Genomic DNA, 23,892 nt, shown 5'->3' on the forward strand with positions numbered 1-23,892 from the left:
AAAAAAAAAAAAGAAAGAAAAAAAAACAATAAAAATGCCAGAAATCTATCCCCTATTTGGTAGACGCTATAACTTTTGCACAAACCAATCAATATACGCTTATTCCGATTTTTTTTTTACCAAAATACATATCAGCCTAAACTGAGGAAAAATGTTGTTTTTGCTTTTTTTTTTAATGGGATATTTATTATAGCAAAAAGTAAAAAATAGGGTTTTTTTTTTTTCAAAATTGTTGCTCTTTTTTTGTTTATAGCGCAAAAAATAAACACCACAGAGGTGATCAAATACCACCAAAAGAAAGCTCTATTTGTGGGGGGGGAAAAAAATTATCAAAATTTCATATGTGTACAGTGTTGCATGACCGCGCAATTGTCATTCAAAGTGTAACAGCGCTGAAAGCTGAAAATTGGTCTGGGCAGAAAGGGGGTGAAAATGCCCTATATTTGAAGTGGTTAAAGGAGCAGGATTTTTTTTTTTTTTTTAGGGTTACAAACACTTAAACACATAACCTATGCACTGAAAGTAGAGAACAGCTGCCAGAATATACAGTGTTCTAATATTCCTTATAACACCTCTTCCCACCAATTGTGACCAATTGCCAGACCTGAGCACAGTCTAGTAAAGGGCAGTGCCTATGGCTATGAAAATCGTGCCTTTTGGAAAGTTGGTGTTGCATAGTAACTTTTCCAGAATCTGGCAGTGCTATTACAGGGTGTATTAACAAAAAGGTATGGTGCCTTCTATTTTAAAACTTTGGTCATTCTAATATTTTAACAACTGGTAAAGATACACTTTAAATCTTTAGAGATCAGTAAGAACAGGCTACATATTTACAAGCTCTTCCAATCAGTATCCCAATAGTTGTTACTTGCCTCTTGTTCTCGCAATCATTTGTCAGATTGTAACTTGATTGCAATAGAATCAAGTGAAAGTTCGTGTCCATTTATGGGTACTTTTACTTACGCTATTGCAATGGCCTGGCTGGGTTTTGAGCATGCTCCGAAAACAATTTAAAACAGATGTTTTTAATCTGTTCCTAAATTCCATGTTTGTCTGTAACACCTTTTTAGGACTATATTTACTTCACTCTGTATCAGATAAAGGGGAAACAGGCCCCCCAAATGTTCTCTTTGCTATCTGTTGAACCACAGTTCAAAAAAAAAAAAAAAGTTAAGTTTTTATCCCCAAACTTTGCTGGTAATTTATCCAAGCATTGCGTGATCATGTTAAAGTGAATGTAAACCCCTACTATGAACGTCCCTCCCTTTTGATTTGTAAAAATCCCATTAAAAGGTATTTATAATGCCAGTTCAATCGGTGCACCAAAATACATGTTACAAGTAAAATTGCAAATCCCTATCTGCACCTCTGCATTTTCTAAAACAGTGTGGACCATAACCCCCCCCCCCCCCACACACACACACACACACACACACACACACACACACACACACTTATGTTGTAAGGAAGAGAGGGGGAGGTATTCTGTAGTCACAACACACTTCCTGTCCCAAGATGGCAATGCTACTCTTCCACTGAGTGCAGCGAGTCAACCCTGGGACAGGACAGGTGTTACTGGCAGGATCACCAGCTGAAAATAAAGGGAAAAAAAACCTGAAAACATAAAATCAATTTATCACATCTAAGGAATGGTAAGCTGAACTATATATTATTTTTTAGGGGGAGGGTTACATATATTTTCACTGAATGATCCTAAATAATAGCTGCATGTATTACATTTTTTTTTCTTGGTTTAGTAATCCTTTGATTAAAAAAAACAAAAACATACATACAAAAACATATAGATGTAAATATTAATGGTAAAACTGAATTTTAATTGATTCAGAGATAGGAAAAAAAACTAATAGTACTGCCCTCATTTAACAACTCGTAGAACAATTGCCAATTAAATGTTGCTTTTAATGGATGCAGCTACACATTCTTTGACAAAGTAATTCTAGTACTGCCCTGTGTCCTCCATGAAAAGTGAACATGAATTGCACAAAACGGTCTAATTTACAGCATTCAAGGTCTCTGAATGCCGACAACATTAGGATTTTCAGAGCCTGAAATTTAATGGCACTCCAGTCTTTGGCCCATGGTGACCTGATGTGAAGTAAATCAGCCAAACTAATGCGGGCTAACAAGTCTTTCACCCTGCGTGTCTTTTTTTCAATGACCTAGCCCCTGCTCTACCCTGTCTAGCCATCCTCCTTCAATGCCAACAAAATGGTTACTAGTACGTGGCCTTGCTGCTCATTAGATCACAGGTTAGTCAAGTGGAACCACCAGCAGTTCCCAAAGGAAGACTATACTTCAAGAAGCAGGCCATGTCAAATAAAGAGAAAAAGTGAACCTAGAGAGCAGGGTCAACCAGATCACTGATCAAAAGAAAAGAACAGAAAAAAAAAATAAAAAGGAAAGAACACGTTTAATGCTTAAAAAAAAATAAAAAAAAGTGCCACATTTTGTAAAAATTTTGAGTACAGCATTCTTCTTTTTGGTCAGAATATACCTAGCTACCACTTATCTTTTTATTAGTACCTCTAGAAAGGCCTGCAGCACCTGCAAATCTTTTTTTCTAACAAGGAACCCTACTATCAACAAATACAGTTAAAGTATATGTAAACCATAACTACATGACACTTTTCGAAAGCACTGTGTAACAAGTGCCATTTTTTTTTATCCTTTGTTACATCCCATTGCTGTTGATCTCCTGCAGCCTCTTTGCAATAGCAAACGGTCTACTTGCATGCACTCCTGCAACAGATGCAGGCTGGGTTTCCCCGATAGTGACAACAGTGGACAACACTAAAGAAGTGTCTTAGTGGGCAGTACGTGTAGGACAGGAGTTCAAGGGGTGTGACAATGGGCAGTATGTGCAGGAGACGAATGCTGGTGTGTGACAACAGGCAGTATGTGCAGGAAAGCCAGTGTGAATAGTATTAAATGAGGCAGGGTGTGCAGGAGAGGAGTACGAAGGGGGTGTCTCAGAATTATGTACATAAGGGAAAAATGTACTAAAATTGGTGCACACAAAAAACTGGTGCAGCTGAGCATAGTAAACGGGCAGGCTGGATCACGTACATGTACATCATTCAGCTTGTTCTGGGTTAGGGGTGCGTTATCACTGGCTACAGCAGGATTTTGTTAGCAGGTCCTGGCCAATGATTTAAAGGCTGAGACCTGCTGATGGGCTGCAGCAATAGCAATTTGGACTCTAGTGTATGTGTACTATTATTTATGTCCTAAGTGTTCTAAAGACCTGATTTTACATAGCGCTGAGATTGGAGGAGTGTGTTTGGTTTATAAGGGGTTTTTTCCTTCATTTTTTGTATATAGGTTAACACAACTAAGCTAGGGCTGGGTGCGAAGGGGTAAATGCTTATATGTTAGAGAAAGGTCACCAAGAAGCTAAAGCACGCACACACAAGCACACACACACACACTGAGTATTCATCATTGAGGGGTTGATGCATTAAATATACACTGCAGACAGGTAACCAAGGGGTCAATGATTCTAGAGAAACTGATCACTGCGAGGTAACTCTTATTCACCTTGGATTGGTCACTGATGGGACTGTGTACTGGAGTATCAGCGTAATGCTGATATGGATACTGGTGAGTGATGTATGTGTGTTAAGGGCAGAATACAGGTGAGAAACCAATGTGTGTCCAAACACAACCCATGATTACATAATAAATAATGAGAAAATTACTTTGCAGAGGGAGGGGTGGTAGAGACTGCTGCCGAACTGATCTTCACTCTGAGTGTTGATCTTCCAGACTGTGTCTGGGCTCAGCACTGCCTATGGGGGTGAACATGAACAATGTTCAAATGTACGGTTTGTGTGGTGGACGAGTGATCATAGACAAAAGTGCTTCTGGAAGAGAAACTGGAAAGTGTGTGCTGGAACAGAGATACAGGGAAAAGCCCAATGTCTGTACGCTGGAGGTGGGACCCCCCTGGAAAAAGACCAGTGCGTGTGTGCTGGAGGTGGGATCTCACTGGAAAAAGACCAGTGTGTCTGTGTGCTGGAGGTGGGATCTCACTGGAAGGGCCAATGTGTGTGCTGGAGGTGGGATCTCAAAGGGGAAGGACTACTGCATGTGCAGGAGGTGAAATCTCACCAGCGAAAGATCAAGAAGAGGCTGATTAGCACAGTCGCAAAGTGAAAATAGAACTTAGAAATCACAATATAGGACCTAGAATATTTTACTGCTGAGCTGATAAAGTATGTTAAGTACTTATGTTCTTATAAAATAATGGATTGCATATCTACTCTTGAAAAACATTTAAATAAACCACCAGTGATAACCTAAAGGTTTACAGATCCTGGCAGTGTAAAGATCCAAACAAACAATCTAGTATAGAACTCTTGCTATCGATTGTGCTCTTAGATCAGTGTTTTACTGTAAATAAAAAGGCAAATTTGTCTCATGACACAAGAGCAGACTAAAGGCCCGTACACATGAGAACAATGGGCAAAAAAAAAAAAAACGCATTCGGAGCGATTGTCTGATAAACTATTTATGCGTACACAGCTTTCGAAGGGACAAGCACAAAAATGTTTCTCGTAAGAAAAACAGAATGAATGATTTTTTGTGTAATTAGTATAGTATTTGTACAAAAAAATTGTGTGACCAAGACCAGGCATGCTTGGAAACGAAAGAAAACAATACATTATAATATTTCCAAAGTTTAATTCGGCCTTACAAGAATTTTTGTAACTTAGGTACCCTATTGCTTTTTGATAAGAGACTAGAATATATGAGAAAAAAAAAAAGACAATCATTCTTCCGATTTTGCATTGTGTGTACGTGTACTAGGCTTAAGTTAAGGCATAAATCACTACTATTCTTATCAGTGTTGCCACTGCCATGTATTTATCTAAGGAAAAAGTCAGGGATTTTGTAATTTTCTATTTAATGCAGGACTCCAGCCAAACCCTCGCTCCCCTCGCTCCTGGTGCTGGTGGCCAGATGAAAAGTCCTGTGACCTACATTTCCTGCTTATTCTTTCTGGATTCTACATTTTTTTTTGGACCATCTACTCTTTACTGCCCAGAATACTTTCCATAAGACTATATGGAGAGGGGGAAACTGGAAGCTCAGCTCCCAGCAAAAGTGTGGGACAATCTCCCAAACAGAGACAGAAAAATCTGACAGAGGATCTAACCCTTACTAAATCCATAAAAAAAACACATGGTTAAGAGTCCCACGGTAAATCACTGTCATTAAAAACCAAGCCAAGAGTTCTACTAATCCCCTGGACACAGCAAGGCATTTATTCGTCGTGGCGGTTCCAAAAATGAATTTTGCGTTATAACATTATATATATATATATATATATATATATATATATATATATATAAATATCTCCGACAGACACTCGGCAGAAAAAGACGTTCTTAGTCTACTTGATGAGCTGTTAGGTATATACATTTTTTTTTTAGCTGGTGACATGATCCCTATAAGTGCAATATGATTTTCAGTATCTTGGGCAGCTAGATAAGCCAAATTTGACAAGGTGATGGAGCCGTCTGGAAATAAAAGACAAAAGTAAACACGTAAAGAGTCTAAAAAAAAAAAAAAATCAGCTATAATAAAATAAACACTTTGTGTCAATTGGGCATGTGCTCTACATATGTGGAAGTGAATGTTGTTTACCCCGAACATATAGACTCTACCATTGATCCACAGAGAATGTGTGACCGTAAATTCACTGCATAATTTAGGGAGCCTGTCTATCCTGATACCACTATTCATTCTGCCGACAAGAAAGGAGAATGCCTCACCATTTATTCCTTAGAAGAGTTGCTAAAAAAAGACCACACAGATTCATTTTAGGAAGATATAATAGGCACAGACTGCCCTTGACATTACCTTCATTACGACAAGTTTGTGCGGTCGATTTGACATTCAAACTGCTCTACAAAGGTAACCTCTGCAAGACCCGACCAAAAGGGAAGAGAAAAAAAAAACCCTTTTTCCTTTTTCAATGAAGAATGGAATGGAGTATCAGAGATGCAAAAAGGTTCAGTCTGAGTGCTTCCTTTTGCTACTTATTTAGTAGGGAACTTCATAAAAGACATTCAGTTGAAAACATTTTAGAAGTTCAAAGTAGTCAAATCATACTAGTTAAAGAGCTCAACTTGGGGGGAAAAAAGAGAATGAAAACCTGTAATGGTTATAGGGTTATAAAATTGTACACATAGCACAGTATAACATAACTGATACATGCATGTGTTGGTGTCTGAATATTGTCATTGACACATGCACAGATAATTAAAAAAAAAAAAAAAAAAAACAACAGGTTGGTAAAAAAATATTTACATCAATGCAAGCAGACAAAAACCATATTTAAAGTTACAAGAGGCCAAAAGTAAAATAAAATGACAGTTTAACTCACTCACTATACATATTTAAAAAAATAAATAAATAAAAGTATTGCTCAGAAAATATATATATGCAAGTCATAAATGTAACCATGCAAGGCCTTTTGCACACTGCAGCTTAAAGCTTAGTACAGCGTTTGTTTTTTTTTTTTTTTTTTACTGATCTAAAATGCAGCCCATTGTTTACAAAGCGACTGTACACACAGGCGCATAAACAAGCGATGCGTATTCTTGAGTGAAAAAAATAAAATAGAAAAATCTGCGCTCCCTGTCAGCATTTTGTGCTGGTACACACAAATGCACACAGATATGCACATATGAGCATAGATATTAATGAATTTTCCCTAGTAATTTATTGTGTGGAGGCGAATGCGCGAACGCTCATATATACGCGAGCGAATACAAACACCTAAAAAAAAAAAAAAAAAAATTACGTCACAAAAAGCAGATGCTTAAACATCAGTACTATGTGCAAGAGGCCTAAAAAGTATACTCAAAACCAGAGTAACATCAGTGGGTAGATGGGGGATTTTATAATAGGTATAGAAGAGAAACACAGGTTTAAATAATTCATAGTCTCCCTAAATGCCTTCTTTGGACTTGATCACTACATTTTTTTTACTTTCATTACATAAAGGCGGCTTAAACCCATTATTGTGTTGGCTATTACGCAAGTTGGTTTAGAACAAAGTCATTTAGTGCAAGCTTGGAATATGCATGGTATTTCATAAGCTGGGATAGAAGTAATTGTGGTAAGGGCTCTTTCACACTGGCGGTAGTGCTTCCAACCTTTTGAAAAGGTGGATGGCGTTTCAGGAGGGCGGTATATCAGCAGTTGGCAGGCGTAAAAGACATGATCCTGGCACCTCCTTAAAGTCTGCTTAAAAACAAAAAACAAAACACACCACCACACTGCAACTGAGATAAGCTCTTGGCTCACAGTTGCGGCATGCTTTCAATGACCTTAATGGGCATGTTTGACAGGCGGTGCCGCCTGTCAGACTCGGTTAAAATAGCCGCATCATGTGTACAGCCCTGTGGACTTTAGATGAGCGTCCCGGAAGTAGTAAAACCACTTAGCTACCTGTTTTTACTGCCTTCCAGGTGCCCGCGTGAAAGGGCCCCAAACAAACATGTTCGATAGAGTTTGAAATTACAACCACTGCAAGGTTTGCAGTGCTGTTTGGATTCGCTTGGTATAGTCACCCTACTTTGAGTGTTACAAGAACAAGCAGTGAGGGTAAATCTTTCAACAAGGATAACTGATCCAGTGACAACTGTCCAAGAGGGGACTTCCCCATCACATTTTGCTGAATCTCCAGAAAAAGTGAAGGAGAAATCTTTCCAATTGGACAAAATTTAAAAAATGGGATTTTAACCCCTCCTTACTTTATAAAAACCTAAAAAGTACATATAGTTTAAATCTATAGGATAAACAGTTAAGTATAGAAAAAAAAAACAAAAAACACAACAACCACCAAACAAAAACCATACAACAAAACTTTAATAATGGCCCTATACCAATAGGGGAAAGAAGCTACAGTGTAAAAATTAAAATGTAATCTATTTTCTTCCCTGAAAGATAAGGTTACTTTGAGACTCGAATGACTGCAAGATTCACAAAACACACAGCTCCCAAACAAGAAAAACAAAATCACGAGTTCATAATCTGACCATCTGTACTGAATTAAGGCTGAATCCCATTGTAAATTTGGCCATTATGCTTTGCGCTATAATTTTCCCATCTCTTGTCATCAGATTTGAGTCCAATGGAGACATCTTTTACATTTGTCTGTACAAACCTCTCCTTGGCAGAAAGAGCACCTGAACTTTGGTCTTGCGTTCTTCACAAAAAGGATTAAGCGAAGAAAAAGAAGAAACAAATTCACAATAATATTCACAACATTTTATTGAGTTTGGTAGACTATAGTTAAATACAGTAGATCATTTCATCTCGCCAAGGACAAATGATTTCTTGGATGAGAATAAAAGTGGTACTGAAGGTTCCAACACAAACTGTAATGGGAAGAAACTGTAAAAGACAATACTCCCTACAACATGGTATTAAGTTTCACGATGCAGGCTGAAATGTCATTAATGTTGTAAAATAAAATAAACTTTTCGTATGGTGTTGACATGGGTATATGATACAGGATTTTTTTTACCCACATGTTCAGTCAATTTAAGGAGGATGATTCACTATTGCGCTTCCAGAATATAAAACTTAAAGTTGTCTAAAAACCTGAAGAAAGTTGAATTAAAAAAGGCCAAAATATCTAGAATTATTACCATGTAAAAAAAAAAAAATTTAAATCCGTTTCTTGATATGAGGTTTTGGATATCTCAAGTAGTGTCAAAGAAATAAAAAGTCTGCCATCTAGCTTATAAACTTTGAGTAACTGACCCGGAATAAGCAAGCATTGCGAAAGACGAAAGATTGAAGATCACCTGATCTGCAATACACCACATTTTGGCTGGGAACACTAGTCTGAGACTATCAACATTGTGATTTTATGAAGTTTTTAATGAAGCTATCAAAGTTGGTTCAAAGAAATCAAAATGCATAGAAATCTATAGGACAATGGATGCCAGAACAGCCATAGTAGTCTGCGATCTAGAGTAAAGACACCCTTCAGGGGAAGAGCTGGTTAGTGGTAATGTACAACTTTCAACACTTTCAACTTGCTAGTTGCCCAGGAACTTACAGTTGTAGATTAAGGAGTGGCAGATTCTTGCATCTGTCTGGAGTTCAGCTGTAAACTACACAGTTGTAAATGCATTGAACAAGATCTGTGAAGAATACACTTCTCCTTCATCTGCCCTCATATTAAACCTTATGAACTATTATTGTTTTACAGGATTTACAGTGACTTGAAAAAGTAAATGCTTTTCAATTTTTTTTACAAATAAATATGTGAAAAGTGTGACGTGCATTTGTATTCAGCCCCCCTGAGTCAATACTTTGTAGAACCACCTTTCGCTGGAATTACAGCTGCAAGACTTTTTGGGTTTGTCTCTACCAGCTGCACATTTAGGGAGTGAAATTGTTGCCCATTCTTCTTTGCTAAATAGCTCAAGCTCTGTCAGATTGGATGAAGAGCTTCTGTGAACAGCAATTTTCAAGTCTTGCCACCGATTCTCAATTTGATATATGTCTGTACTTCGACTGGGCCATTCTAACACATGAATATGCTTTTATCTCAATCATTTAATTGTAGCTCTGGCTGTATGTTGAGGGTCGTTGTCCAGCTGGAAGGTGAACCTCCGTCCTAGTCTCAAGTCTTTTGCAGACTCTAAGATTGCCCTGTATTTGGCTCCCTCTTCCCATCAACTCTGACCAGCTTTCCTGCTGAAGAAAATCATCCCCAGAACATGATGCTGCCACCAGCATGTTTCATGGTGGGGATGGTGTGTTCAGAGTGATGTACAGTGTTCGTTTTCCGCCACATATAGTGTTTTGCTTTTAGGTCAAAAAGTTCAATTTTGTTCATATCTGACCAGAGCAGCTTCTTCCACGTTTGCTGTGTCCCCCACATGGCTTCTCACATACTGCAAATGGGACGCCTAATGGCTTCCTTTCAACAATGGCTTTCTTCTTGCCACTCTTCCATAAAGGCCAGATTTGTGAAGTGCATGACTAATAGTTGTCCTGTGGACAGGTTCTCCCACCTGAGCTGTGGATCTCTGCAGAAGGGGCGAACCGCACCTCCATGTCTTAATGGAGACACAGAGCTGCAGCTCAGCTCAGGTGCCCCCATAGCAAGCTGCTTACTGTGGGGGGTCTTAACAGGAGGGAGAGGCCAGGATCACAGAAGAGGGACCCGAGAAGAGGAGGAGCTGGACTGCTCTGTGCAAATCCACTGTAACAGGGCAGGTAAGTATAACTTTTTTTTTTATGAAAATAACAAACAACGAGACTTTACAATTAATCAGCTTAATTCTTCAACGTGAAGTACTGTTGTAAACAATCACCAACATATTGCTTGTTCACCCGATAGTGCTCAATTGTATCTACACTCACCAGATAGCCATGACCCCTTTAACTAAAAAGGTCAAAAAATGCCTGGGTTGGTATGTCTCCTCTAAGGTCCTCTTGCACCTGTTGGGGGTCCTAAGCAACTCTCCTCCTCTCCGCCATAAAAACGCATAATATAAAAAAGGGAACCGATAGTGTAATAACGATTATTACTCACAAGTTAAGACAAGTTAAGCTGCTTACATTGTAGAGTGCCCTCCCTGGCACTAGGAAAACTTGCATAGATTGTTTGAGGGAGCACCACTGCTCTGCTTGTGCTCTAGAGCCGGCGTGCCTTCCACTAGCCGATTAGTGAAAACCGAAAGGCAGGGACCCAGAAGTGACATGACTGGTGAACTACGCCTCGACATACGTTTTGTCGTCTAACATCAGGAAGCCTTGGCTAAACCCTTAAACCAGTTAACAGTTTGTTACACTGGACATTGAGCTGCAACTCTTTTTCAAGAAAATTATGCAGTGCTCGTAGGTCTTTTTTTTTTTCTTTTTTTTAAAAGGTGTTGTAACTGGCTGGGCATAGATGGATTCACTTTGCGCGCCCCCCCATGAGCCAGCAGGCTGATTTAAAAATAAATTAATTATTATTAATAATAATAATAATAGCTTAACCCTCCATCCACACAAGCGAGGTGGATGGAGCAAACCCCCCTCCCAATCGAAATACAGCTGGTTCCCGCTAAACTGGACGAATCTCAATCCATCTATGGCCAGCTTAACTCAGTAATTGGGTAATAAATCAATTGCATAATGTTGGCGACTAATTTAGCAATGGAATAGAAGAGAAGATGAGATAGGAAGCAGCAGAGTAGAAACAGGAAACTATACACAAACTTGCCAGGATATACAGTGTTCAGGGTTTGTAAATCACAAGACTGGCTGAATAGAATTCTACATCCAAAAATACCCCCATACAGTATTTGTATTTTAACTAAGAATTTGTTTGGCTTCACTTCGAGATGCAGCCCGTAGCTCACAGATATTCTGCTATACAACACAATCAGAAAAAGGAATGATACAATTTTTCACCAATTAGGATATTTGCAAAATAAGGATGTCAAAAGAAACTGTCTGCTCTAAGCTGTTCAAAAATCTTCGAGGTCAAACAATACAATAACTTAAAAATACAAAAGGGAGTTGTCAAACTATTCATACGACAAGAATTTCTTCACACTATTTTACCGCATGATAACGTTATACGGCTACAGACAACTGCCAAAACGCAGTTTACTATGTTTGAAAGACTCCATTGATTTATAGTGAGGATTTACTGGGTGACAGCTTACTGTTGCAAAGGAAAGAAGACTGTGGTGTTTAAACTGATGATTTTTTACTTAAAGCTGCACTCCAGGTCGACATCAAAATCCATTGTATAACATTGCTGCCCTCATCTGGTTTTCACTATGTTCTCTAAGTTTTTAGAAGGGTGACCCACTTCTAAAATGACTGCAATGACTTATGTCCTTCAGTCTGGTGGATAATGGAGAAGAAATAGTCACCTATAGGGAAACACAGACTGGCACCAACTAAGTTGGAGATGGGACACTCTTTAAACCTGTGGAGAGGTATGGCGGCAAGTTTGACTCTGACCCCTGCACATCTGTGGGACTGAGTGGCTGTGCAGAAGATGCTTGCCAAATTAGATCTATTAAGGGTCGTAATAAACAGCTTGCCGCGGTAAATGTGATACTGTGCACCACAATAAAATCCAAAATCAAATCATGTCTATATTTATGTGCATAAAAATATGTGATAATAGCCCCAGAGCTGAATGACAGAATCCCCACCGTGTCAACTAAAAAAACTGTGTTCAATCAGAAATGGGATTACCTCGTGGAACCCGTGTATGAGAGCTGGAGTGCGTGTGAATGGCCGTAACTATCTCGAATGGTTGCAGGAGCTGGAGATTTTTTTGCCTGCTGGAAAGGACCTTTCCTCACAGCAGATAAATGTATCGGAATGGGGCTTTACGAAGTTCTTACATTTTCCTCACAGCATCGTTTTTTAAATAATTATGCCTAGTTTTATCGTGAACTCCAAGAATTATCTGGTTGCCATTGACGCCAATATATATTGGAGAGTGTGAAACATTGCAAAGTTCCAACCAAGCAGCGTGGGTCGGACCCCCTTATGATGAATCCCAGACTGATTTGACTCTAAAGTGGGGTCTATCTGTTCCGGTAAGAATCCACTTTCCCATGGTTGGTGATGGTCCACGTGGTGATCACAAGATCTGACTGAACACAATTTTTTAATCGACACAGTGTTGATTCGGTCATTCACATATTTTTTTATACACACAAATATGGACTTATGATTTGATTTTGGATTTTATTGTGGTTGCTCAGGATCACATTTAGCACGGCAAGCCATTTATTATCTTTGATATATAGTGTATTTAACTATTTCTTGCCAGCAGCTTGATCCTTTTACCTACCAGCACGCTTTCTATTATGTTTTTGTACTATTGGAGGGTCAGCAACTACTTTCTCAACTAAGATGCTGGGTCAAAGATGTCTTCTAGATGTTATTATATGCCAAATGAATGAGAAGAAGTACAACCATGTAGTGTGTACATGTGTGAAGAAGGTCAAAAAAACTTGAAACCAACAGATGGAGAACTCTGTGCAAGTCTGGTAAAATTCACAATAACCACACAGTGTGACATTTTTACATAATACAATATCTCAGAAGGTTGTGGTCTAAGGATGGACTCATTTAGGACTTAAAATCTGAAACAGCCCCAGTAAAATGAAGAATCTGATTGGCTGAGTATCATTACTAAAAAGGATCTTCTCTCTCCCCTTCCCATCTAATCCTCCCTTTACTATTATGCTGGGCTCTCTTCAAAATACACACTCGCCTGCCCAGTGGATCTAGCATTGTCCTGCAGCAATTCATTGCTTGGGTGTGACAACCTGTGTGCCGTGCTACTATCTTGGTCCTCTTAAGTCAGCTGCCTGCTCCGTAATCAGGCAGCCTGGTACCCCGATGCAGCTCACCTCCCAGGTTGTTCTCTGAATAATAAACCTCCTGGGATATGTGATGGGGAACATGGCTATTGCAAAAATACAGAGGGGGCAGAGTCATGGAACGAATGTCTAATTGTTATGGCGTGAAGTTCCACTTTACCTCCTGAAATCAAAAAGTGAGATCTTATAGGGAACATTTAGAAATGTTAAATGTGCCTAAGCAGTCGTTGGAACATTTTACCCAATGTCTCGAAATTCCTCCTGAATAATAGCAGTGCATTTCTTAATAGGAACTCCTGTGCCTTCATTTTCATGGCTACACATCTGAAGTGTAAGTGGGGGGAATGGGAAAGTGGTGTAGAAAAAGTGGTGGTGGGCCATAGAGAAAGAGAAAGTGGTGGTGGGCAGTGAGGGTGGGACACCGAGTTAAGGGTGAGTAGCAGATATCTACAGTTTGACAGTTTTCCTGAAGTTTTAGCTTATAATACAACTGTTGCATAGCTGCTAGAATGTAAAGCATAAAGCGGACTGTATAGGCTCATGGCATGAAAAGTTGGCAACAGAGACTGACCAAGCACTGTTAAACAGGAAGTCTTCTGCCTCCTAGTAGATGAGCCATAACGCATCATCCCTGTCAAACTGGATTTAAAATAGAGGAATAAGCCTACCTCTTGTATGGAACGAGCCGCTGGTTTGTCTTGGTGATTAGCCAATATTAAAAACGGTAAAGTGCATAGTTGTGGGTGCTGAAGTGCAGAATGAAGCTCATTCCTGGCAGTTTCTAGGTCTTCTTCTGATGAGGCACTATCAAGAATAAAGACTACACCTTGGGATCCCTGATAATAACGACTCCAGTACTTCCGGATATTGGCTGCTCCTGCACAAAGCAAAGGGAGAATTTTAGTGCACACAATGGATATAATGATTATAAGTATAATGCAATACATTATACGGTTCAATGATATTCTTTATGGTCATAGCACAAGAAGAAGTTTCCCATATGTATATTTATAGTAAATAGATGTAATCTACACACAAAAAGCCCTTTTCTCAGAGTCAACAGAGTTTCAGGAACAGAACAAAATATGGAAAGACAATACCCATTACTGGAAGACTAGTCAGACAAAAAGTACAATAGAACAAGTTAATGCACAATGGGGGTTATTTACGAAAGGCAAATCCACTTTGCACTGCAAGCGCACTTGGAAGTGCAGTCGCTCTAAATCTAAGGGCTAGATCTGAAATGAGTGGAAGCTCTGCTAATTTTATCATCCAATCATGTGCAAGCTAAAAAGCTGTTTTTTATTTTCCTCGCATGTCCCCCTCGGATCTACAGCAACTTTACTTCCAAGTGCACTTTCAGGTGCACTTGCAGTGCAAAGTGGACTTTCCTTTAGTAAATAACCCCCAATGTGTTTCTTTGAAGTACACCGGGCGTCTGCTGCTAAACTTGGGCCATAAAAAATAAATAAATAAATAAATAAATAAATAAAGGAAAGAGGGCACCCTTAGGCGCTGGAACATTTGTTTATACAGCAGCTTCAGCGTCCAAAGGCCCTAAAACTCCATGTACAGGGCGGCCACCAAAATCCACCAATGGGCACTAATGTTCTGTTAACAGCTGTCTAAGATGGAAATTGTTCTCACTTAAGGGAGAACTCCTCGCCCTTCCTGTTGCATTTTCAAGTGAAGGTTAATTCTTGCTAGCAGGACACAAACAGCAGAAAAAAAAGGGCTAGAGATAGGGACAGACAGATTTCCTCCTTCCATGGGGGTCTGAACAATATGGCACATTCTCCACCTGTAAGCATTTGCCCGCTGCCTGGAACATTTTAGTGGACAAGCCTCCCTTCCCTTGCATTCTTCGTAAGGAGCTTATCTGGGCCAAGTGCTTGGAGGTGGAGAAAAGTCCCATCCATAACAGCAGCAATCTCCTTTCTAGCTGCCTGGTCAGATGGCCGTTGGCGGAGAGGGCACCCTGTCTGACCTGTCTTAGACAGCACTGAGGAAGATGGACTAAAGTAATACATGTACTTTACTCCCTGAGGAACAGAACACTGAAGGGAGACTTTCTTTGAGATCTCATTACAAATTGACAAAAGTAGATTTGATCAGTAGAGATAATTCAAATAAATTTAATGCGATTCTTTGTCCCCCTTTAGGTTCACTGGCATTGAAAGATTGACTCCAATGCCAAGGGGTGGGGACAAAGGCAGGCGACTTGAATAGGGAAGCTTGGTGGATTTTTAGGCCTAAAACAAGAGTCCCCCAGGGGTTAAACCTCAGATGGGACCGGAAATTACATATAAGTTAATTATATAATTTTTCTTATTTTTTTTAATCTTTTTCCACCAATTTTCATATTCTGTTGTCTTTTTGATATCCCCCTATTCATTGACTTTTTTTCATTTTTGTTAAAATATTTTTTATTTTGTTTTGTGGCTTTTTCAGAAAAATTTTAACCCTCCTCGCTTTCTGGTTTTCAATTTGACAGTCATTGGTTTAATTGGAAATCTCTGTGACCAATGAAGGGGGGGGGGGTTACACTATATATGTTGTGAAGTTTTTGTACAGAACTGTTGTGAACAAGGCCATATGGCTCTAACGTGTTAACATCTGCTGTATATATTCATCTTTTATGGATGGACTTACAATCAATTTTAACTCATACTCATTGAAGAGCATGTATGGAGTTGTGGATTGTCTTCTACCCATGTGATTCAAATTTTCATGACAATAAGGCTGGGTTCACACTGCCGTTTAGAGCGGCTCACAGCAAGGGGTCTGGTGCATCCTTGGTTGAGCGTTTCAGGTCCGATTTCGGTCTGAATTTTTGGCTGAATTCGGACCTGAAACGGACCAAAAGACGCATGCGACTCCTATACAGTTCGCCATGGAGCTGCTCCAGAGTGGTGTGAACAGTCTTCATTGAGAGCCAGTCACAATCTTCTAACATGCGAACTGAATAAGGGGAAACCCGCATCCAATTTGCAATAGTGTGAACCCAGCCTCAAACTTCCAAGAGAGCAGATCCTTTTTTTACAGGCACTTAAAACCTTAGGACAGCTATGTCTAATATTCTCCTCCCGTTCTGGGTAGGACTGCATCCTCTTTCAAACAATTCTCTGCTGCACAGTGGCCAAGTGGTTAGCACTTACGCCTAGCAGCATTAGGGTCATTGGTTTGAATCCCAACCACGACACTACCTGCCTGCCTGGAGTTTGCATGTTCTCCTTGTGCCTGTGGTGGTTTCCTCCCAAACTCCAAAGACATGCTGGTAGGTTAATAGGATCCTGTCTAAATTGGCTTTAGAATGTGAGTTAGTGACCTTAAGATTGTAAGCTGATTGTATAGGACTGATGTGGCTGGACAATATACAGTATATGTAAAGCACTGTGTAAATTGACGGCACTATACAAGTACCTGTAAAAAAATGAATAATGCTCCAGGGTGTTACTATGAGACTGCATTGGGCTTTGAGAGAGTTGCTGCATGTACTTAGGAATACTAACAATGATTTACATCAAGGGGAGGCATGATGGGATTTTTTGTTTTACCACAGCAGGAGGGCCGAGGTTGCCTACCCCCGGTTTACATGTTCCCAGGCTGTGCAGATAAGGATATCAGCATGTACAGGGATTTAGTTAGTTGGGTAGCCAGGTGCACAAAATGAACGCTGGGATCACACCCTGAGCCATTTTTCAGCAGGTGGGCCGTGTCCCCCGAGTGCTGAACTGACTGGAGTGGACCTTTAAGTACAGTGCGTCCTGAGGTGGTAGACAATGGGCCACTCTTCTTAAATGAATCACTGGTTTCCTGTCAGAGCATAAATATAAAAACAAATAACGCCAAAGAATTTGTCATTGTGATTAATATGTGCTGAACACACTGGCTTGTAACAGAATCTGTTTATGTTTCATACTACAACTTAAAGATTGGTATTTAAACACGCACATTCTTCAGAATTAATGGATGTTTATAAGAAATCTCTCTTAAAATAATGACATCACAGAATCGCGGGGGTTCTCCTTCCTTAACCCCTCCACTGCTGGCAGACTATATCCGCCACTAATATCAGTAATGGCGTTTGCCTATAAAATACTTAATGGATCTTTGACACAACGTTTCAAGGTTTATCACCTTAATACATTCCATGCATTAGAGTGAAAAACCACCTGTAGTGGAGCACCCCCCCCCCCCCCCCTTTACGTACCTGAACTCAATGATGCCATTGACGGGGACGAGCACGGCAGCAATCAATTCCAGTGACACGGGGGCCGGGGGGTGGGGCCGAGTTCTGCTGTCTGTGTAAATGGTAGCAGCAGCAGGATTCAGGAGCGCATCCGCATGGGTGTACCCTTGGAATGTGGGTCCCTAAAGGGGGATCTCGATGCAGGGAGGAGCGCCGCTGGGGGACCCCAGAAGAGGAGGATCGGGGCCACTCTGTGCAAAACCAACTGCACAGAGGAGGGAAGCATTTTTAAATAACAAACACCTTTACAACCCCTGTAAGTTCCCATCCCCTGTAAGTTAATTTTTTTCACACTTCCGCCTGACATATTTTGCTTATACTCCTAAAATGACATTTATAATCCTCCTTTAAAAAAAATACTTTTTTGCTGTATCCTTCTGGTTCACCTTACCATTTTACAGTTTATAATTGTACACAAGAGTATGTGTTCTCACAGAAAAAGGCTACACCATAATCTGCTTGTAGGGCCTTGTTCACATGGGCGTACTACTGCATATGCCTGTGTGAGGGTTGAGTTTACCAGCAAGGGGATGCGCAGGTGTTACATGCATCCCTGTGCAGGCAGTCCTATTCAATTGGGACAAAGCGGTGGCACAGACACAGCCCCTGTTACCAATCTGATATCCGTAAAGGTGCAGGGCCCTGATTACACAGTCTTCATTCAGGGACACATACCCACGTAGATGTCAAATGGGAAGCAGCGGCTGTGTCCGTGCTGCAGCGGAGTCCCAATTGACATGAATGGGACTGCTTGCATAAGGATGCACCGGAACACCTGCACATCCCCGTGTGGGTAAACATGGCCCTCGCTGTAGAACGCCCGTGTGAAGGAGGCCTGATTACAGAAGTTCAAACAAGAAGACAGGGCTGTGTCACTCAAGGTGAGAGCAATCCCTCCCCCAACCATCAAGTGCAGGTCCAGTATGCGGTCCGGATAAATAGCCAAAGAAACATGAATGTTGACAGCACTCAGATTTTGATTAAGCAAATTTGATTTGTGAAACGCGTCAATCTCTGCTGTGTCTGCATTGATGTCATCCTGATTGATTTTTATCTCCAATAAAGTTACATTTATTCCTTCATACCTTGGAGAGCGGTCAACTATTTCATGTTTCTTTGCTTGATTACAGAACCACCCCCCCCCCCCTTGTTATGACGAATAGGAGAGGGGGAGGTTTCTGTTGTCTTGTACAAGGGTGACAACTCTGCTTTCCCACATATACAGTATGGAGCAAGTGTTTCCCCTCCCTTTCTGGTGCATATCCTGAACAGGAAGTGAAAGGACATCTCCCCAATAGTACACAAAGGAAAAAATAAACTGATGTGGGTTTACCCCCATCATACTTTATCCTAAATCTACTGTACTTCCTTGACTGAGGTGCTGGCTTAGAGATGACACTGTTCTGTAAATCATGGTACCAGTACAGTTCTTGGCTGTGTTCACTAAGGTCTGACGCAGATCAGTCCCCTGCTGCAGCCTCTCATCTTGTGGCTTGTTACATAGTTACAATGGACAGTCTGATCGCTGGTGGGGTGAGGAAGGGTTCCCTCTAGTCTGCAGCAGACTGATGGCATCATCTCAGCCTAGGCAACGTCATTGGTTGAAGTTCAAAAATTTCTTTTAAATAGTGGTACTAAAAATTTGGTTTGCTGTATAGTGAAGTACGTCAGGAATTTATTCATGCAGACTTGTATACATACTGAAAGGTCTATGTTAATCTTACTTCTCTGTAATCCACTACGCCACAGAATTTACTTCCTGAAACCTGGATGAACAATGTATGCACCAAGGTTGTAAGGCTTAAAGCGGGGGTCCCCAACCACCGGTCCACGAACCGGTGCCAGTCCACAACCTCCCTGCAGCCAGGCCGCAAAGGCTGCTCTGTCACAGGTGCAGCGGGCGAGCAGAAAGATTACATCATCTCTCACCACCCGCCCTCAAATTGGGACTCAGTCAATGCGCATGTGCCAGTTTACCACTCAGACACTAACGCTGGGGAGAGACTGCCAGAAAGCTTCCTTATTTGCTGTCACTGTTGCCTGCCACCAAGTATTTCACTGTAACAGCAGAACTTCAGGATTTAAAAAAAAAAAACAACATTAGTATACCCCCCCGCCCCACACAAAACAGTTATTATATTTGTGAAATTTCTTACCATTTAAGAGATATGACTGATTTCATTTTCAGGAAGTCAGTTTTGTGATTCAAAAAATGCATCATCTCTTCTGGCAGGGAGGTTCTCTTAGAACGGTGATTGCATCATATCTCTTCTCTCTCTCTAACTGTAATCAGCCTACATTTCCCATGAATCCTTGGGATGGGAGTGAATGTGTGAGATACACTAGGCCTGTACATGTGATCTCGCCCACTTCTAAATAAATCACACCCTTCATAACACACGGTATGATAGGTTACAGTTTTATAAATACAAAGCATTTTAACATTAATGCAAACCAGAGCAACATGTCAGGGACCACCAGAGCCAACAGTCAGGGACCACCAGAGCCAACAGTCAGGGACCACCAGAGCCAACAGTCAGGGACCACCAGAGCCAACAGTCAGGGACCACCAGAGACAACAGTCAGGGACCACCAGTGACAACAGTCAGGGACCACCAGTGACAACAGTCAGGGACCACCAGTGCGGTGGCACCAGTGCCTTATCAGTGCGGTGGCACCAGTGCCTTATCAGTGCGGTGGCACCAGTGCCTTATTAGTGCGGTGGCACCAGTGCCTTATCAGTGCCCATCATTGCAGAGCGGGGATAGTTACAGACAATTGGGACAGAGCGCATCTGGGGCTGGCAAGTCTGTATGTGAGAACTGCATCGGGACAAGCTGCATCTGGCGACAGGCGATGTGCCAAGTGACATGCTGCATCTGATGACAGGCGACGTGCCAAGTGACAAGTTGCATCTGGTGACAAGCGATGTGCCAAGTGACAAGTTGCATCTTGTGACAGGCGACGTGCCAAGTGAAAAGCTGCATCTGGTGGCAGGTGACGTGGCAAGTGACAAGCTGCATCTGGTGGCAGGAGATGTGGCAAGTGACACACTCAGGGCTCCCACTGATTCTGCATTAAGGTGAGTTGAACCATTTCATTTTATAATCTAATGTAATAATAGAAATAATGCGCTTCAATTATCCAGACACCATATCAACCATGGTGTCGTGATGATTGAAGCGCGAACACCATCCACTGCCCTAACAAATCGCCCGTGAAAACATGCATCCCCTCCCCCGAGGCCTTGGCACAATTTTCTTCCATGTAGCCGGTCCCCAGTGCCAAAAAGGTTGGGGACCCCTGGTTTAAAGTGTATCTAAACCCTAACGATGAACTTCTCTTGTCTGGTAAGCATAACCATTGAAAGTGCTTTGTTAAACTATCCGATCAATGCACAAAACATCTGTCGATTCTGCCAGAAATCCAATTGTGTCCTGAGCACTCTTCAATCTCCAGCATTCTTATCTTCCCGAAAAGGCTACCGATGAACTACAGAACGTCTCTCTGAGGGGCAAGCAATCTTCATTCATAACCTTCTATCTTAGGGTGATAATGCAACTCCTCCATATATTCAGTAAAGTGAGTGAGTGTTGTAAGCCTAGTGCTGAAATTGGAATTCTGGCAGGATTACAAGTGAGAATGCCTGAAATAATGAAAACTAATGCCGCCAACACATCTAAGGAACAGCAAGCTGCAATATAAAGTTGGGTCCATATATATTTGGACACAGGCACAATTTTATTTTATTTTTATTTTTTTTTTTTTTTAGATATTTACCTAAACATATTCAAGCTATATAATGGATATGGGCTTAAAGTGCACACTCAGGTTTAATTTGAGGGTATGTACATCCAAATCGGAGATAGGGTTTAGGAATTACAGCTCTTAAGAATAGCTACCACGCCTTTTTTTTCAAGGGACCAAAAGGATTTGGACAATTGAATCCAGCTGTTTCATGGCCAGGTGTGGGCTACTCCTTCGTTATTTCTTCATCAATTAACCAAGTAAAAAGGTTGATTCTAAGTGTGGTATTTGCATTTGTAATCTATTGCTGTGAACCTACATCATACATTCAAAGGAGCTGTCCATGCAAGTGAAACAGGCCATTGTAAGGCTTCAAATACGGAAGCAGCAACATTAGGAGAGGCCAAAGCAACAGTTTGGTACATTCTGAGGAAAGAAGAACGCATTGGTGAGCTCAGCAACATAAAAAGGTCTGGATGTTCATGGAAGACAACAGTGGTGGATGATTACAGGATCCTCTCTATGGCAAAGAAAAACCCATTCACAACATCCAGACAAGTGAAGGACACTCTCCAGGAGGTGGGTGTATCATTGTCAAAGTCTACAATCAAGAAAAGACTTCACAAGAGCAAATACAGAGGGTTCACCACAAGGTGAAAACTATTCATAAGCCTGGAGAATAGAAAAGCCAGATTAAACTTTGCCAAAAAACATATAAAAAAGCCAGACCAGTTCTGGAAAAGCATTCTTTGGACGGATGAAACTAAGATTAATCTGTACCAGAATGACAGAAAGAAAAAAGCGCGGAGAAGGCTTGGAACAGCTCATGATCCAAAGCACACAATGTCATCTGTAAAACATGGGGGAGGCAGTGTGATAGCATGGGCATGCATGGCTTCCAGTGGCACTGGGTCATTGGTGTTTGAGGATGTGACAGAAGACAGTAGCAGCCAGATGAATTCTACAGTGTTTAGAGATATACCGTCAGACCAGCTTCAGCCAAATGCAGCCAAGTTGACTGAACGGCGCTTCACAGTTCAGATGGACAATAATTCAAAACATCCTTCAAAAGTAACCCAGGAGCTTTTGAAGGAAAAGAAGTGAAATATTCTGCAATGGCTGAGTTAATCACTGATCTCAACCCAGTTGAGCTTTCATTTCACTTGCTGAAGGCAAAACTAAAGGCAGAAAGACCCACAAACAAACAAAGACTGAAGACAGCTGCAGTTAGAGCCCGGCAAAGAATCAGAAAGGAGGAAACCCAGTCTTTGGTAATGTCCATGGGTTCCAGACCTCAGGCAGTCATTGCCAGTAAAGGATTCTCAACAAAATATTAAAAATGAACATTTTATTCATGATTATATTAATTTGTCCAATTACATTTGAGCCCCTGAAAATGCGGGTCCTGTGTATAAAAATGGTTGCAGTTCCTAAAATTTGTACTTGATATCTATGTTCAACCCCCTGAATTAAAGCCGAAAGTCTGCACTTCAAATTAATTTGGACTGTTTTGTTTTCATTTTATTCTGGTGGCCTACAGAGCCAAAAGTATGAAAATTGTGCCTGTGTTCAAATATATATTGACCCAACTGTACAATTTTGTTATTGAGTTGGACTGTACCTTTAACCTGTTCCCACCAGCATTGTACACACATGAGGTAGCACAGTGGGTGAGGCTTAACGCTGGGCTGCCACATATAACCATCTATGGGGCCCCACTGTTCTGTGCTTACAGTGTGCCAACTGTGTGCGCCCAGCACAATGACCGAGCTGTCACCGTTAAGGGGCAGGAAATGGTTAGATGGGTTCCCAATCATGTGACCACTATGACAGCCGATCACATGATCAGGAATGCTGCCTCACAGAGTTTAAGATTCACTTAAAGCCAAATAAAGGTAAAAACTAAAAATGCGAGCAGGCAGGCTTTTAATTACGAGACATGCTAGGTTTCTTCTGCAATGAAACAAACTTACTTGCCTGTTTATAATCTTCTTTAAAATGTACAGGGAGCTGCACATGGGTAGCCCAGTGCATATTCTCTACATCAGGGGTGCTCAATGTTTTGGAGTGAGGGCCACTTAAGTGATTTGGTAACTAGTCGCGAGCAACAATAAACCATACTTTTTTTTGCACCCCCCCAAAATTGCAAATGTAAACAAACCTTTACTGTCCTGAGCCCCCTATATGGCTGCTCTTACACGGATGCGCTGTGGTTTACCCACACCGCAGGTGCGATTTTCCTGCGGGTTAGCTGCACTGAGCTATAGGACTTCTATTACATTTTGCAGGCGAGGTACACTTTCTGAAAGTGCACTAAACCTGCAGGATTTAATACAAGTCTATGGCTCAGTGCAGCTAATCCACAGAAAAGCTTTAAGTGCCGATATGCTATTGCAAAAGTACAGTGTAAGTGATGTTTAATACACTGACCTTTTACTCTTCCAGCTTCTGCTGGCATCGCTCTCCTTGCTGCTAGAAAGGTCCCAGGCAAAG

The 23,892-nt window shown here is 41.0% G+C and overlaps 1 protein-coding gene across 4 annotated transcripts in view; it reads right to left on the minus strand.

Annotated features, from left to right (window-relative positions):
* The window catches only part of ARL15 (ARF like GTPase 15), a 463,258-nt gene that overhangs the window by 201,513 nt on the left and 237,853 nt on the right, over window positions 1–23,892 (minus strand). For all 4 annotated transcript variants that reach the window (XM_073622405.1, XM_073622377.1, XM_073622396.1 and 1 more), the window contains one exon: window positions 14,069–14,277. In XM_073622405.1, the coding sequence (XP_073478506.1) occupies window positions 14,069–14,277 (209 nt within the window). The remainder of the gene's footprint in view (window positions 1–14,068; window positions 14,278–23,892) is intronic.

The sequence above is a fragment of the Aquarana catesbeiana genome, linkage group LG01 (assembly GCF_042186555.1).
Source record: "Aquarana catesbeiana isolate 2022-GZ linkage group LG01, ASM4218655v1, whole genome shotgun sequence".
Classification (NCBI taxonomy): domain Eukaryota; kingdom Metazoa; phylum Chordata; class Amphibia; order Anura; family Ranidae; genus Aquarana; species Aquarana catesbeiana.